This window comes from Diceros bicornis, chromosome 37, assembly GCF_020826845.1.
Source record: "Diceros bicornis minor isolate mBicDic1 chromosome 37, mDicBic1.mat.cur, whole genome shotgun sequence".
In the NCBI taxonomy this organism is placed as follows: domain Eukaryota; kingdom Metazoa; phylum Chordata; class Mammalia; order Perissodactyla; family Rhinocerotidae; genus Diceros; species Diceros bicornis.
The window spans coordinates 28,364,464-28,379,427 of record NC_080776.1 but is presented as its reverse complement, the minus strand read 5'-3'; the positions used below and the strand labels follow the sequence as shown (position 1 = coordinate 28,379,427).

The window sequence follows — 14,964 nt, the reverse complement described above, 5'->3', positions numbered from 1 at the left end:
TAATGCTCACTTACCCGATCATATTCCCTCAGAGAGATCCCCAGAGAGATTTGAGGGAAGAAAGAGCAAGACCTCTGTCTCTCTCCCTCTCTGTCTCTCTCTCTCCCCCTCTCTCCTCCTCTCTCTCTCTCCCTCTCTCCCCATCTCTCTGTCTGTCTGTCTGTCTGTCTGTCTCTGTCCCCCCCGCCCTCTCTCTCTCTCTCACCCCACATTTGAGGAGCTCCTCCTCTCCAGGTCCCTCTGAGAAGCAGATTTGATGAGGACAGGCTCCCAACCTCAGGGTCTCCCCAGTGGGGCAGGTGGGAAAGAAAGGCCAGAGCGGCATCTCAGAGGAGAGGGCCTCATTTGGTCTTGGGGTGGGAGGTGTCCACAGGGTGGATGAATGGGGCCAGCAGAGAAGCCCTGGGAGGACAGCCTGGGCAGAGACGAGCCAGGGACTGAGCACAGCCCCCACAGGAGGGGAAGCAGGTGCTCCTGGGGTGCACAGAGTGGCCACGGGGGGAGATGAGGTGTCCCAGGGGGTGGGGGGATGCGGTGGCCTGCAGAGGACGCAGTCAGAGTCACCAGGCAGAGGCCGCTTGATCTTGGCGGCCTGGGGAGGGGCTGGTGTCATGCCCACCACTGCATTCCTTTGAGGAGATTGCCTCTTCAGGAGCCATATAAAGAACACGGGATGGCAAGAAAGCGAGTGTGTGGTCCTTCCTCTCAGGGTCAACGTCAACTCTGTCTCCTAAGAAAGGGCGCGTGATGTGTCTTTCCTGAAGACCAGGGTTTACCAGCTCCGTGTCTTGGGGTCTGCGCTGCAGTGGCATGATTCCACCCTAGGGGGCGGGCTTGGCTCATCCACGGGGCTTGGTGCCCTGACCAGGAAAGGACTGAATGCTCAGAAAACCTCCTTAAGAGGGGAGTACGTAGTTTTGACATGGCATGCATCTTAACAGGACTGACTGTGTAGATGAGCAGTCTAGCAATTTTGAAAGTATGTTTCAATTTCAGTGCAGGCTGGTCAAGAGCTAGGCTGCGCTCGCTCGGCGCATGGAGACCAGGATCCAGACGTCAAGGGAGCCAGAGCCGGCTGTGACAATGGGCTGTGACTACCACCCCATGCTGCACTTAACGCAGGCGGGCCTGATAACCCACCAGAAAGCCTGAAATTTGCAAAGAATGTTTTTTCAATGCTGCAACTGAGCGTGATAAAAAAGTCTACCAGACAGAAAGAGTTTCTAAGGCCATAGCTGTTTGTCTGAAAAGTAATGATTTCTATTTGTCCTGAAAATTCTAGGGCTTGCACTAACTGAGCTGACTGATTTTTGCCACAGAATCTCAAGCTTCAAACCACCCAAGTTCTTCCTCTGTCTGACATCTCAGTCAGTGGCAACTTATCTTCTCAGTTGTTCAGTCGGTAAACCTCAGAGTCACCTCTCTCTCTCTCATGTCCCATGTCCCAGCCGTCAGTAAATCAGGTTGGCTCTGCCTTCAGATCAGATCCAGAACAGGCCCTCTCCAGCGCCTCCACCACTGCCACCAGGCCCAGGCCACCCTCCACCACCAGCTGCTTCCTGCCTCTGCGCCCGCTCTGCACAGCCAGAGATCTCAGCCCTCCCGCTCAGACCGTTCCAGGGCTCCCTCTACTCAGAGTCAAGACCTGAGCCCTTCCAGGGGCTGAGGCTGTCCTGGCCTGGCCTTCCCCAGCCACACTGGCCACCTGTTCCTCCCCAGCAAGGCCAGAGCGCCCAACCCAGGACCTTTGTGTCTGTGGCGTGTCTGCCTGGGCCACTCTTCTCCAGAGTAGCTGCAGCCCCACGTTCCCTCCCTGGTCTCTGCACACTTCTCAGGGAGGCTGTTGTCACCCCTCTTAGTTAAGGTCTCAAAATGCCCCAACAGCCCCCGTGTCCCTTTATGGCTTATCACCTAATGTACATCAACTTCTGCATCTTTTCCTCATTTCTTTGTCTGTTGCTGTCTTCCCTCCCGGGCACGTAAGCGCCACGGGGTGGGCAGGGATGTTTGTCTTTCCTCAGCTAGGGGCTGTAGCCCTCTCCCTGGAAGACCGCCTGGCACATTGCACGAAGGAAGGAATTGGTTCAGGTGTCATGGATGACAATCAGCGTCAGCAGCAGCAGCTTCTTCTAAGTCGAGCCTTTTCATTCTGAAGCTCTTATTCCTTATCTCCATCAAAGATTGTAACTAAAATCCTGATTTACATTTCTTTTGTTGTCTAATTATGAAAGTTTTATCAGTCAAAGCTCATGCTGCAGCCTTCACTTTCTGACTTTCCACAGACAATTTGAAAAGGAAATCTGAAAGAGATAGCCAAGTTGGGCAAGAAATGGGTTTTCACCCACGTCCTCATTCTGGCTGCCCATTTTTGCCCCATGGGGGCTCAGCAATCAGGGATGCAGTTCCCTGTTCCCCACCCAGTGTCCTCACCCCCAGGGTTGGCGGCACATAACCCTCCTCCTCTCTTCCCAGGTGTTCTTAGACATGGTCTGACGCTTCTCCACCCCCAGAGCCCTTGGCATTCCTTTCCTCCTAGGTACTTTTCTCTCAGACTGCTTTCAATTTCTAGGCCAAGCTTGTGTCATTTTAGAGGCCAGGATGCTTCCGGAACTCCTGTACCCTCTGTGTGTCTTTTGCTCAGGCAGGCCCGAAGGAAGCAGTGCAGGTTATCAGCTCTGACAAGGAAGCGGGCTCCTTTGCTTTGGCATATTTGGGTCCATTGATAAAGCCTACTGTTCAATAGTTTAGCCTCCTGCACGGGTTAGCCAGTGTGTGCTTCTCTCCCCTCCTGCATTTCCTTAGTATCATTTCCATTGTTCAGATTAAAGCACTTAAAGATCTGAGGCTGTCGAGGTGTGGGAAGCAGGGCGTGGCCAGGAGGAGAGCTTTGGCTATACCTGGGAATCAGACCTCCTGTCCTCCATCCTCCATGGACAGCAGGAGCTGGGGCCAAGTCCCACCTTCCTGTGGTCTCAGGAGCCCTCAGCCACTCTGTCCACAGCTCCTCCTTTATATGCAGACAGGAATGTCAAGGAGAAGCTGGCATGAGGATCACGCGCGCTAATCTCTGAAAAGCCTCTCAGCAGCACACGGTCCGTACCCAGCGTTCAGTTCCCATTGCTTGGCGGAGCGGGGCTCGGGGTATGGGGCTTGCGGCCTGGCAGAACGGCGAACCCAGCCACTCTGCCCTCCCCTGTGGTCCTGTCGCTGGACGCCTTCCACCTGACACCTCTCAATTCCAGGCCTGCGTGTCATCCCTCACACTTCAGTGACAGTGGGTTCTTTTGTGGAATGAGAGAGAAACCTTGCCCTCCTGAGTGACAGTCTCCAGGAGGCCAGCTGGCGCTGTCAGGGCTGGCGTCAGATCCAGAGGCCTTCCCATGGGAATCTGAGTCAGCTGTTCCCATGCAAGTCTTGCCTATGGAGTGTGCTCTTCACGTTTCACCTGCTCTGAAACCCTCTGTTCCCTTTGTCATGTTCTTCGTCTGCCCTTTATCTCCGTCACTCGATCCCTGCACCAGGCACCCTGATCCCCCAGGCCCTCTCCTTCTCTTTTTGTGTAGGACGCAGAGAGTTCTGAAGCTGGTTCTGGCTTATTGCTTGGCCTTTTTCTCCCTTTCTCGACAGGTGGCTATTGGTGTGCTCATGGTCCCGCAGGATTAGCTGCAATCACAAGGGCATGCTCCGAGACAGAATGTGCATTTCCACACAGAGCTCAGCAAGGCGTGGTCTGAAGGAGACCAGGGGACACAGAGCCACTGACTGTCCCTTCCTTTTGTCCCCAGAGCCTCCCAAGATGAACCCAGTGGTGGAGCCGCTGTCTTGGATGCTGGGCACCTGGCTGTCAGACCCGCCAGGAGCTGGTACCTTCCCGACTCTGCAGCCCTTCCAGTACCTGGAGGAGGTGCACATCTCCCATGTGGGCCAACCCATGCTGAACTTCTCGTAAGTGCACCCGCCTGATTCTCTGTGGGGACAATTCCAGGCTGATAAAAGACAGATGAACGCCAGGTGGAAGGTGCAGAAGGAACTTGGTGGTCATATTTCAGAAAGGCACCCTCTTCCTGCCCTGAACCTGGCACCCGACACCCCCAGTGGGTAAAAATGGTACTTTTGGGTTTTCTTATGTGTTTGAAGATGCTATGCTGACCACAGAATCTTAGGCTTGTTAATCCAAACATAAAAATAAGTGCCTGTGCTCAGTTAAATCCCTCATCTCACGCTGCATTCCTGTATGGAAATCAGTCACCCCAAGGTTTCTGAAAATAAGAGGGCGTGGCTTTCTTGTAGACTTAATCCTGAGCTATTTGAGGTCTCAGAGAAGCTGTAAGTGTTGTGGTTCAGATTCTTACTATACAACAGAGGAAAAGTCCTTTGGGGTCCTACAGCTGAATCCTCCCCCACTGCCCAACTTAGGCACACAGCAGGGAAAACAGTGCTGCTTTTCAGGAGGCGGCTCCCCGTGCAGGTGAGGCTGGGGAGGTGGCTGAGGACATTTTTATTTACAGAAGTAATACACGTTTTGTAAAGTTTAAACAGTAAAGAAGTATATAAAATACAAAGTAAAACTCTATCCCCCCCCAAGCTCCACTGTACGATTAATTGTATGTTAAGAATCTTATTAAATTAACTTGATACTACTTGTATAATGCCTGGCAATTTCAGAAGGACTTAGAAGATCTTATTGTTTTAAGAAATATTACTTCAGGGGGCTGGCCCGGTGGCGTGGTGGTGAAGTTCGTGCGCTCCATGTCAGCAGCCTGGGGTTCACGGGTTCGGATCCCGGGCGCGCACCGACGCACCGCTTGTCGAGCCATGCTGTGGCGGCGTCCCATATAAAGTGGAGGAAGATGGGCACGGATGTTAGCCCGGGGCCAGTCTTCCTCAGAAAAAAGAGGAGGATTGGCAACAGATGTTAACTCAGGGCTAATCTTCCTCACACACACAAAAAATTACTTCATATCTTTTTGTTTTATTCTTTATTGAATGAATGAGGGGAAAGTAATATTCTGCACATAAACCAAAAGGTAGAAATTCTGGATAACACAGAATAACTGACAACAGTAAAAAGCAGTCTTTTTAAACTATAGGTACAACACATTAGAGAATTTTATGCCTAGCATTAATTAATTTTCTTTTAATACCAGTCACTCAATTTTGGGAGTAGCACTAAAAGAAAAATGAACAAGAAGAGAGTAGAAAATATATATTTTGGTAAATAAAATGGTATATGTGTGTGTGCAGTAGATGATCATCTAAAATATATTTCTTCTTGGTGGTTATGGTGGAGAGAGGGCATGCCCCACTTAGTAAGCTGTAGCCTCCAACAGCTTATCTATTGTGGCCATAGATTCCTACAGCAGCTCGGCTGCTGGTGAAGTTATGTGAGTTGGTTTTTAGTTGTGGTTAGTGCTCTCACTTCAAGATGCAGCTGTCTCTTACTGACCACCGTGAACTTGGAATCACGGCACAGGCTGATGGGAAACTATATCCTGACTCAGTGCCTGCCCTGTTTCTTGCCATATGAATTGATTGGACTCCTAAGCAAGATAATAGCTCAAGAGAGGAAAGGCCTGGTGTTCAGGTAGGATTTTACTGCGTTCATGGAGTGCCCAGGACTGAGAAGTGTGTGAGGTGCTGGGGCTAAAAGGGCCTTGGAGGAAGGATATACCCCAAATTATAAAGAACAGTTTCCTATCTTCACAGTCGTGATTAGTCATGGTCAGTCAGAAAGATACGCCCCGAAAAAATGCACATGGAAGTGGAGGGGGCGGGGCAGGCACAGGGGGCGGTGGACTAGGGTGGGGATGCCAGGAGGAGCTGCTTCTAGGTCAGAGGTGGAAAGTCCTGGTGCCCCTGGCGGCCAGTGCCTGCACATGTGATCTCATGTCTCCTGTCCTGTGTCCTTTATAGGTCTCTGTGTTTGCAAGTGAACAAGAAACGCATTACATTATATTCAGTGGGTGGGGTGCTTTATAAAGTGAGAAGAGAGCTGTCCACAGAGTCTGGCACTCTCTCTGGTGGGCATCGGGTCCCTGGGGCTTCACCTGTCCCGATTGCCTGTCCAGGTTCAATGCCTTCCACCCAGACACGCGGAAGCCCATGCACAGGGAGTGTGGCTTCATCCGCCTCAAGCCCGACACCAACAAGGTGGCCTTCGTCAGCGCCCAGAACACAGGTAACCCTCCCTCACTGGGCCGCCTCAGCCTGCCCTCCACCCACGCTCCATGCGTGCTGGCCAGGTGGTGGCCAGCAGGTGAGGTGACATCTGCCTCCTGCTTCCTTAGTGACCCCTGAGTGTGTTGGTGCTCACGGACCCGTTTGTGGAGGATGGTTGAGACTCAGATGTGGTCCTGAGGGGGCCTTTCCAGGCGGGAAGTGTCAGGGCTTTGGACAGGCTCAGAGGGCTGGCAGGAGAGGACCTGGCAGGTGGGGCCCGGGGGCCCTGTCCTCAGTCTCTGGGCCCGGGGGTCTGCGGGAGGTGGGTGAGGCCATAGGAGGGTCTCTGAGGACCAGTTGATTTTCTTTTCTCCTTAGTTCCATCCCTTAGTTCTTTCAGTAACAGCACCCACCGGGCTTGCTCCCGTCTGCGCCACTGCACACAGGGCTTTCCTGTGGGGATGGAGCTCTGGAGGAGAACCAGAACAAGGAACATCACTGTCCAGTTGAAAGTTCTCTGTCTGGAAGTCTGCTTTGTCCCCAGTGGGAGGTCATCCTAAAATAGTTAACCAGGTTCATGAATTAGAAATTACTCAAAGCCCACTTGCCTGCCCTTTACCTTGCTCACTGGCTCAAGTGAGTCTCACTTCCTGGAAGCAGGTGGACGGTCAGGACTGGCCCAGCCTGGAATGGAGCTGCCCAGGGCATTGGCAGGCTGGAAGTCCATGGGCAGCCAGAGGGGCATCTTTTCCCCTGGCCGCATTTCCTTCCTCTCAGGTGGCCAGGGCGGGGGCAGGGCTGGGGCCAGGGCACCCTGGAGAGGGCGACCCTCCTAGATTATCTGCCCTGCTATCAGAGGAGTTGTCTCTTCCCTCTTGAACCGGGAGGTTCACTGCAGGCAAGGGGACACGTTGTTGCCTCAATGGCTGCAAAGTTCAGATCTTTTGAATCTTTGATCATAAAAGATGGTAGTCGGAGCTGCGGCAGCTGAGAACCGGTGGCCAGGCTTCTGTGGACTGATGGTCCTCCCTTGCAGGCATCGTGGAGGTGGAGGAGGGCGAGGTGAACGGGCAGGAGCTGTGTATCGCATCCCACTCCATCGCCAGGATCTCCTTCGCCAAGGAGCCCCACGTGGAGCAGGTGAGCCCATCCAGCCAGCCATCGCTCTCAGATGTCACTCCCGTGGTGTACTTTTATTTATAAATGGGATTACGCATTGTCCCCTGATGTGGATTTTGCTTTACTCTTTATCTCGGAGACCTGTCCGTCTCCACTGTCACATCATTCTTTCTCACTTCTCACACGTGCCAGGCTGGGGGTGTGCTGTGGTTTAATTATTTCATCCCTAGCTGCTGGGCAGTTAGGTGTTCTCAGGTTTGTTGTTGTTTTTCCACTTTTGCAAATATATCCATATCTATTGGATAAATTTCTCCTAGTTGAATTGCTGGGTCAAAGGATAAATACATTGTAAATTTTGGTAGATGCTGTTAAATTCCTCTTCTTAACAATTACATTCCCCCGGTATCACATGAGGGCACCTGCTTCCCTGCTCCTTTACCAACATGGCATATTTTCAGACTTTTTGATCCTTTCTAATCTGATAAACAAAAGATGGTATCTAATCATGTTTTAAATGTAACTTATGGGTGAGAGGGAGCATTCCCCGTGCTCACCAACCATTTGTGTTTCTTGTTCTGTGTCCTTGATGTTTAGAGGCATTGCCTGTTTTCTATGCGTTGTCATTTTCTTATTGGTTTATGAGAGCTGCTTATACTGTGGATATAAATCTGTTGTCTGCTGTGTGTGTGACAGACATTTCCCCATTCAGTGGCTCATGTTAGCTTGGTTTATGACGTGTTTCACCCACAGGTTGTAAGCTTTGCTGGAGTCCCCTCTGGGGGTCTTTTCCTTTGTGGTGCCTTCATTTGGGTTCTTGCTCAGGAAGGTGTTTCTACTCGAAAATGACAAAATTATTCTCCCATTTTCTGGGACTCTTGTAGCTTTCCTTTTTACATTTAGACCTTTAGTCTCTCTTGGATTTGTTTTTTACATGATGCAATGTACAGTTCTGACTTTCCAGATGGGTGACCAGTGACCCCACAGATCTGAGATGTCATGCCTGTCTTAAGCCACATCCCCAGAAATAGAGGGCAGGGGTTTGTTTCTTTTTTCTTGTCTGTCTCCTTCTTCACCAATAGTAATTTAAAATCATCTAATAATTTAGGATAATCATAGCTTTATGTTGTATTTTAATATCTAGGGAAAGCTCTTGATATTCTTTTCTCTAAATTGTTTTTAGAAAAAAACACTGCTTTTGGGAAGAGAAAGACAAACACTGTATGATCTCACTCATATGTGGAATATAAACCAACACATGGACAGAGAAAACTGGACTGTGGTTACCAGGGGCAGTGGGGGTGGGGGGTGGGCACAAGGGGTGAAGGGAGTCATATATATGGTGATGGACAAACAAAAATGTACAACCCAAAAATTTCACAATGTTAGAAACCATTAAAACATGAATAAAAAAAAAAAAAAAAACACTGCTTTTGATCGCCCAACAGCTTGAACAAGCGCCACTTTCAGGTTTTAAAAGCTGACATTTGCTTCCAACCCCCCTCACTTAAACAAGTGTCCATCTGTGGCTCAGATGGATCTGTATCCTGATGATGCTTTAGCTGTAAAGGCCGACTTGGGGTGACCACAGAATTATTTGTGAACTCACCAGATTGCTAGTTGTCACCAGAGGCCGTAGGCGCTGAAAGAGGTCTGTTGTTGAGCCCGAGTGATGCAGTGTACAGCTGCCTCTACTTTAAACCCTTACAAATAACTCTCGTTTGAAGAGGAAAATAGCACAGGAAATTTCATCCAAGGGGCTGCAATGCCCAAAGGAGCCTGAGGGTGGCTCTTGGGGAGCCTGTGCACTGGCACTGCCTTTGCTGGCTTTGGCGCTGAGCGAGCCACTGTGACAGCTGATTGTCATCTCTGAGATGGGGCGACGGTACTCTGGAAGCCACACTCCGTGAGTGGGAGTTCTCCAACGATGCGCTCCTGGGGTGGTGGGCACAGGGTAGCCCCTCGCCTGCTCTTCCCAGGGCAGCCTCCTTCCTGGGACCTGGGGAGGGGCAGCCTCAACATCTGTCGGGCATGGTGTCTGCCCTCAGGCGTGTCTCCCTTCTCTTGCTGCCTGCTTCTTGCTGCCGAGTTGCTTACTCTGGAGCAAGATGGCTGTTAGGGGATTTTCACAGATTTTGGCACAAAGAGACAGAGCCGAAGGCTGAGTGAGAGGCCACGATTGAATCACCGTGCAATGAAATGGGTGTGAGTCCACGTGGTGTGGCCAGAAGCCGCTCCAGCAGTGCAGAGACAGATGGCTGTAAGATGGCAGGTAATAGAGCCCTTTTGAAAAGGCACATCGACCTCAGGTGCTGATTTGTAATAGGTGACTTTCGGCCTCAGCACCTGTCAGGTGGGCTCGGAGTGAAGGAGAAGCAGCGGTCTCGCACTTGTCCTTGGAGAGGCTCACGAGGGGAGTGTCCCACCTGAACGTCCCCGCAGAGGCATTTCCTTTGCCGCCCATCTGTGCCCCATCTGCACAGCGTGAAACTGGGCATCCAGCGTGAGGACGAAGAGCCAGCAGACACCATCAGACCATGTGCCACCCACCGTGTGTCTCCACGTCAGTGGCAGGGTGGCCTGGAGAACAGAGCCTTCCGCAGACCACGAGCTCTGAGGGGTGACAGCCACTGTCCTGCAGAAGCTGCAGCGTGTGGGACATGTGCTTCATTTCTCTCCACTCCACTTTCGTTTCTTTTGAAAGTGATTTCAAGGGTAAAAGCCTTGTTTGTTTTGAAATGAAATTCCAGAATAAATAATGTAGAATTAAAGAAGCTACTACAGCGCGAGAGTGTTTACCTCGTACAAGTACACGAAGCCTACCACCTGTGTGTTTTCTGGTTGTCCTACTTGTTTTCTGGGTGCCTTGCTCGCTCCCTCTTGCCTTCTGAGATTGTTCTGTTTTCCTCTCTGTGGGCTTGTTTGTTATACATTCTTCTTCTGTCCTTTCAGTGATTATCAGGGGAGTACCACCTGTATTCTTGGTTCATTGATGTTTAATAGAACTTAGTACTTGGGCTACTTCTGGACTATGGCAGGATCCCCAGGACAGTGCTGCTCAGACTATGATGTGTGTGGGAGTCTCCTGGGACTCTTACTAGAAGGTCAGTTCTGAACCACTGGGTCCGGGGCGGAGCCTGAGACTCTGCATTTCCAACAACGCTCTGGGTGCTGCTGATGCTGCTGGCGCTCGGAGCTCATCTTAAGCAGCAAAGACTCAGAGCGCTACCTCCACTCCTCCTCCTCCTCGTCTGCTTGTGCTGGCACACCCACCAATCCCCACAACGCACCATGACCACCGTGTCTGTGGTCTGTGTGCACCGAGAGGTACCCATGTGTTCACTCCATTTGTTCCTGCATCCCCCTGCTTCTATCAGAGATCATTTGCCTTAAAACTTGAAGAACATCCTCTGGTATTTTCTTTAAGGGAGTGGGGAGTCCTGCTGGCAGTGAACTCTCTGTGGGTTTTTTTGGTCTGAAAATGTCTTCATTTTGCCTTCATTTCTGAAGGGTGTTTTCACTGCAACCAGAATGCTAGGTGACGGTTATTTTTATTACTTTGAAGATGTCATTCCATTATTTTCTGGCTTCCATCCTTTCTGTTGAGAAATCAGTTGTAAATCTTGTCAATCTGTGAAAATAATGTTCCCCACCCCAGCCCCAGCTACTTCCAAGTTCTGTTTGTCTTGTCTTTGGTGATCAGCCAATGTTTTTTTGTGATATAATTTGAATCTGTGGCTTGATATCTTTAGTTAGTGTTATAAAATTGGCCATAATCGCTTCAAACATCGCCTGTATTCCATTCTCTTTCCTCTCTTCTTCTGGACTCCGATTGCACATCTGTTAGAACTCTTAGTGTCCAGTGTGTTTCTTACACTTGCTTTTGTCCATGTTTTCCATCCATCCTTCTCTTCTAGTTTCAGTTTGCATATTTTCCACTGACCATGCTAACATCTGCTAATCCTCCTCTTCTTTTTTTTTTTTTTTTTTGGCCGAGGACGACTGGCTCTGGGCTAACATCTATGCCCATCTTCCTCTACTTTATATGGGACGCCGCCACAGCATGGCTCAACAAGCGGTGCATCGGTGCGCGTCCGGGATCCGAACCAGCAAACCCCAGGCCGCCGCAGCAGAGCGTGCGCATTTAACCACTTGAACCACTGGGCTGGCCCCCCAGAATTTTCATTTTATTCTTTTTTTTTTTTTTTTTTTTTTTTTTGTGAGGAGATCAGCCTTGAGCTAACATCCGCCAATCCTCCTCTTTTTTTTTTTTTTTGCTGAGGAAGACGGCCCTGGGCTAACATCTGTGCCTATCTTCCTCCACTTTATATGGGACGCCGCCACAGCATGGCTTACCAAGCAGCGCGTCGGTGCGCGCCCGGGATCCAAACCAGCGAACCCCGGGCCGCCGCAGCGGAGCGCGCACACTTAACCGCTTGCGCCACCGGGCCGGCCCCTCATTTTATTCTTTTTGACTGACTCTAATTCTCTGCTGAACTTCTCCATATGGTTTTCTAATGACTCCAATGCTGACGTTCCCATCCTTCACCCCAGAGGAGGGCGTCCATTTCCATTTCCTGTTTTTCTTTTGCTCTTACCTCCTGTAGGCTAAGTAGTTTATTTTCTTTTTCTTTCTTGAATTCTAAACATCATGTGTGAAAAACTGTAGTGATTTAAGGTGTTGTTTGATGTTATCTCCCACCAAAGAGCAGTTCTCATGCTCTGGTTGTCAATGTACAGAGAGCAGATCCTATTAATAAGAGATTGAGCTATTTTGGAACTGGACTTCTCAGTCTATTTCTGGTTAACTCTTACTCCTGGGGTGCAGCTCTTCAGGGTCCCGACCAAAAACCTGGGCTGTCTTCCTTGGCCTCTCCTTCTAGAGGGGCACTGATTCCAGACTGCAACACAGCCCCATGGATCCTAGAATGCCCAGCCCAGCTTTCCCGGCTAGCACTTCCCTCCTGGCCCTACCCCTTGGCCCCGAGGCAGCCTCTTACAGTCAGCACGAGCCTCAGGGTGAATGGTTGCTCCAAGATGCGTTCCCTCAGTACTCCCTGTCTCTGGGACTTTGGTCCTTGCTGCCTTGGTGGGTCTCTGATGCCTTTAAATAGACTCTGAGGGCAGAGACACAGCCTCTGAATTGCCCAGCAGCTTCTTTTGGGTCAGCAACATGATGGACTCGCATGGCATGTCATGAGCACCGCCCAGCCCAACGTGTGCCCGCCAGGCCTGCTGAACTCCCACTCATTTCCCCTGGCTGGTCTGGGGGGTCCAGGCACTGCCTCAATGGCCACTCTACTGGACACACAGACCAGGCCACACTCCACACCCCAAATGGATGTCGTCATGAGGGCACCTGCCATACTCCTGCCATGGCCAAGTGGTGTGGGGCTTCAGCCACGCCCCCAAGCATCTGGGCATCCCCACAGCTACCTTTTCTGAACAAGTAGTAGATAATCTCCCACCTAATATATGCACTGGCATTGATTATGGTTGGGCCAGTGTTGGAAGTAGAGATGTCCATAAGATGGTGGAACCCATACTACAAGAATGTGAAAACATCTGTGGAAACTGATACCATGTGTATGGGGAGATCCTCAGTGTGGCCATCATTGGCTACCTCAGACCAGAAAAGAACTTTGATTCTTAATAGTCACCTATTTCAGCAATTCAAGGTGATATCAAGGAAGCTAAGAGACGACTAGATTTACCAGAACATTTGAAACTCAAAGAAGACAATTTCTTCCAGATTTCTAAAAGCAAAATAACGAATGGCCACTGATGAAAAATCATCTTATTTATTCATTCACTGTTTTCTAGTATTTTACTGCTCATTACAGTGCAGTCTCACCTTGGATATATTTTAAAAATCAGACGTTTTCCTACAGCTGTGAATTAGCTTAAACAGTACAGTGTAGTTACCATATTGTGCTTCAACTGTTCAATTAAACCCCTCATGCTACAGTGCTGAAAAGATTCATTTTAAAAATCAAGGGGCCGGCCCCATGGCTTAGCGGTTAAGTGTGCGCGCTCTGCTACTGGCAGCCCAGGTTCGGATCCCGGGCACGCACCGACGCACCACTTCTCCAGCCATGCTGAGGCCGTGTCCCACATACAGCAACTAGAAGGATGTGCAACTATGACATACAACTATCTACTGGGGCTTTGGGGAAAAAAAAGGAGGAGGATTGGCAATAGATGTTAGCTCAGAGCCGGTCTTCCTCAGCAAAAAGAGGAGGATTAGCATGGATGCTAGCTCAGGGCTGATCTTCCTCACAAAAAAAAAAAAAAAAGTAAAAATCAAGACTTTTTTTTGTGAGGAAGACTAGCCCTGAGCTAACATCCGTTGCCAATCCCTCTCTTTTTGCTGAGGAAGATTGGCCCCGGGCTAACATCCATGACCATTTTCCTCTACTTTATGTGGGACGCCACCACAGCATGGCTTGACAAGCAGTGCGTCCGTGCGAGCCTGGGATCTGAACCTGCGAACCCCAGGCTGCGGAAGCAGAGCTTGTGAACTTCACCACCATACCACCAGGCCAGCCCCTAAGACTCTTTTTTATGTAATGTATTGATTAAAATGTACCACTAGAAAGGTCTTAAGTGTCTTATGATGGAAATGAAATGTCTGTGAGTACGAGTAGGAAGGCAGGTCACTGTGATCGCACGGTCAAGTCCTGCGTGTCTGTACGTGTACAGCGTGTGCTGCTGAGCAGGAGGCGATAAGAGTCATGGATTAAACGGAGGTTTGATAGTTTACTCTAAACTAATGGGGGATGTCCAGACTTTATATTTGTGATATTTTCTGCCTTATTGTATTATTATAGACATGAAGACTTGTGAAATTTCATTTTAATTAGTCATTTCCTTAATGGGGTCAAATCATTGTTCTGTCTTCCGTTTTTGTTACAGCCACCGCAGTTCAAATTGGTCTAGACGCCCTCTGCCTATCATTTTTTGTTTGTCTTTAAAGCAGTAAAATGAGTGTGTTTTGAATCTCTAGGTCTCATTTTTGTGTTGTAGAACACCTCTCTCTTCTTTTTAAGAGTAGATATTTGTCAACATTTTTCTTGACTTTTCTTGATTCTTTTTTCCTTTAAGCATTTTTCAGTGTCAGTGTTTTTTCCATTTAGAATATCCTACAACTGTGCACTTACAAAAGATTACATCTGTATCTACCATTCCATCCCTTCACTATAAGAATAGTGACTATGTGCATATCTGTATTGCATTTAGAAAAACCCCCAAAACTTCATCTGTAGGGTTTCCTCAGAGTTTAAATGAACACATAGCAGTTCTTTTATATGTACCAGTTTCTAAAAGAACACAAAATATTTGTTTTCCCCCTAAGGAAACTATTTAAGAGCCAATTAAACTATGAAATAGAAAGTTATTCATTTTGATGTAATTATACATTCCTGAGCCAATGTCAACTGTTGTAATTGTGTGCACTCGATGTAATTTAATGCTAAAGAGTGCTTGTAGCTTGGGGGAAAGGTGTAAAAAAGTTTTAGTTAAATTATCTTCTAAAGAAATAAATAAAGAGACTCTTTGAAGTCTAGCTTTTCTGGTTTTTTTTTCTGCGGGAGAGTTGGTCAGTTACAAAGTAGTTGGCTGTGGCCCGAAGCAGAACTCCTGTTTCTGGAGCCCCTGCCACCCATGTTCTGGACCACGAGGGAGTAACGA

The 14,964-nt window shown here is 49.2% G+C and overlaps 1 protein-coding gene and 1 pseudogene across 1 annotated transcript in view; both read left to right on the top strand.

The window, feature by feature from the left end:
• THAP4 (THAP domain containing 4) overlaps positions 1-14,964 on the top strand; it is a 42,979-nt gene that overhangs the window by 27,099 nt on the left and 916 nt on the right. Inside the window, 3 exon segments of the mRNA XM_058533383.1 lie at positions 3,786-3,945; positions 6,069-6,178; positions 7,196-7,299. Coding sequence (XP_058389366.1) covers positions 3,786-3,945; positions 6,069-6,178; positions 7,196-7,299 — 374 coding nt within the window.
• On the top strand, positions 12,444-13,425 carry LOC131399206 (riboflavin kinase-like; annotated as a pseudogene).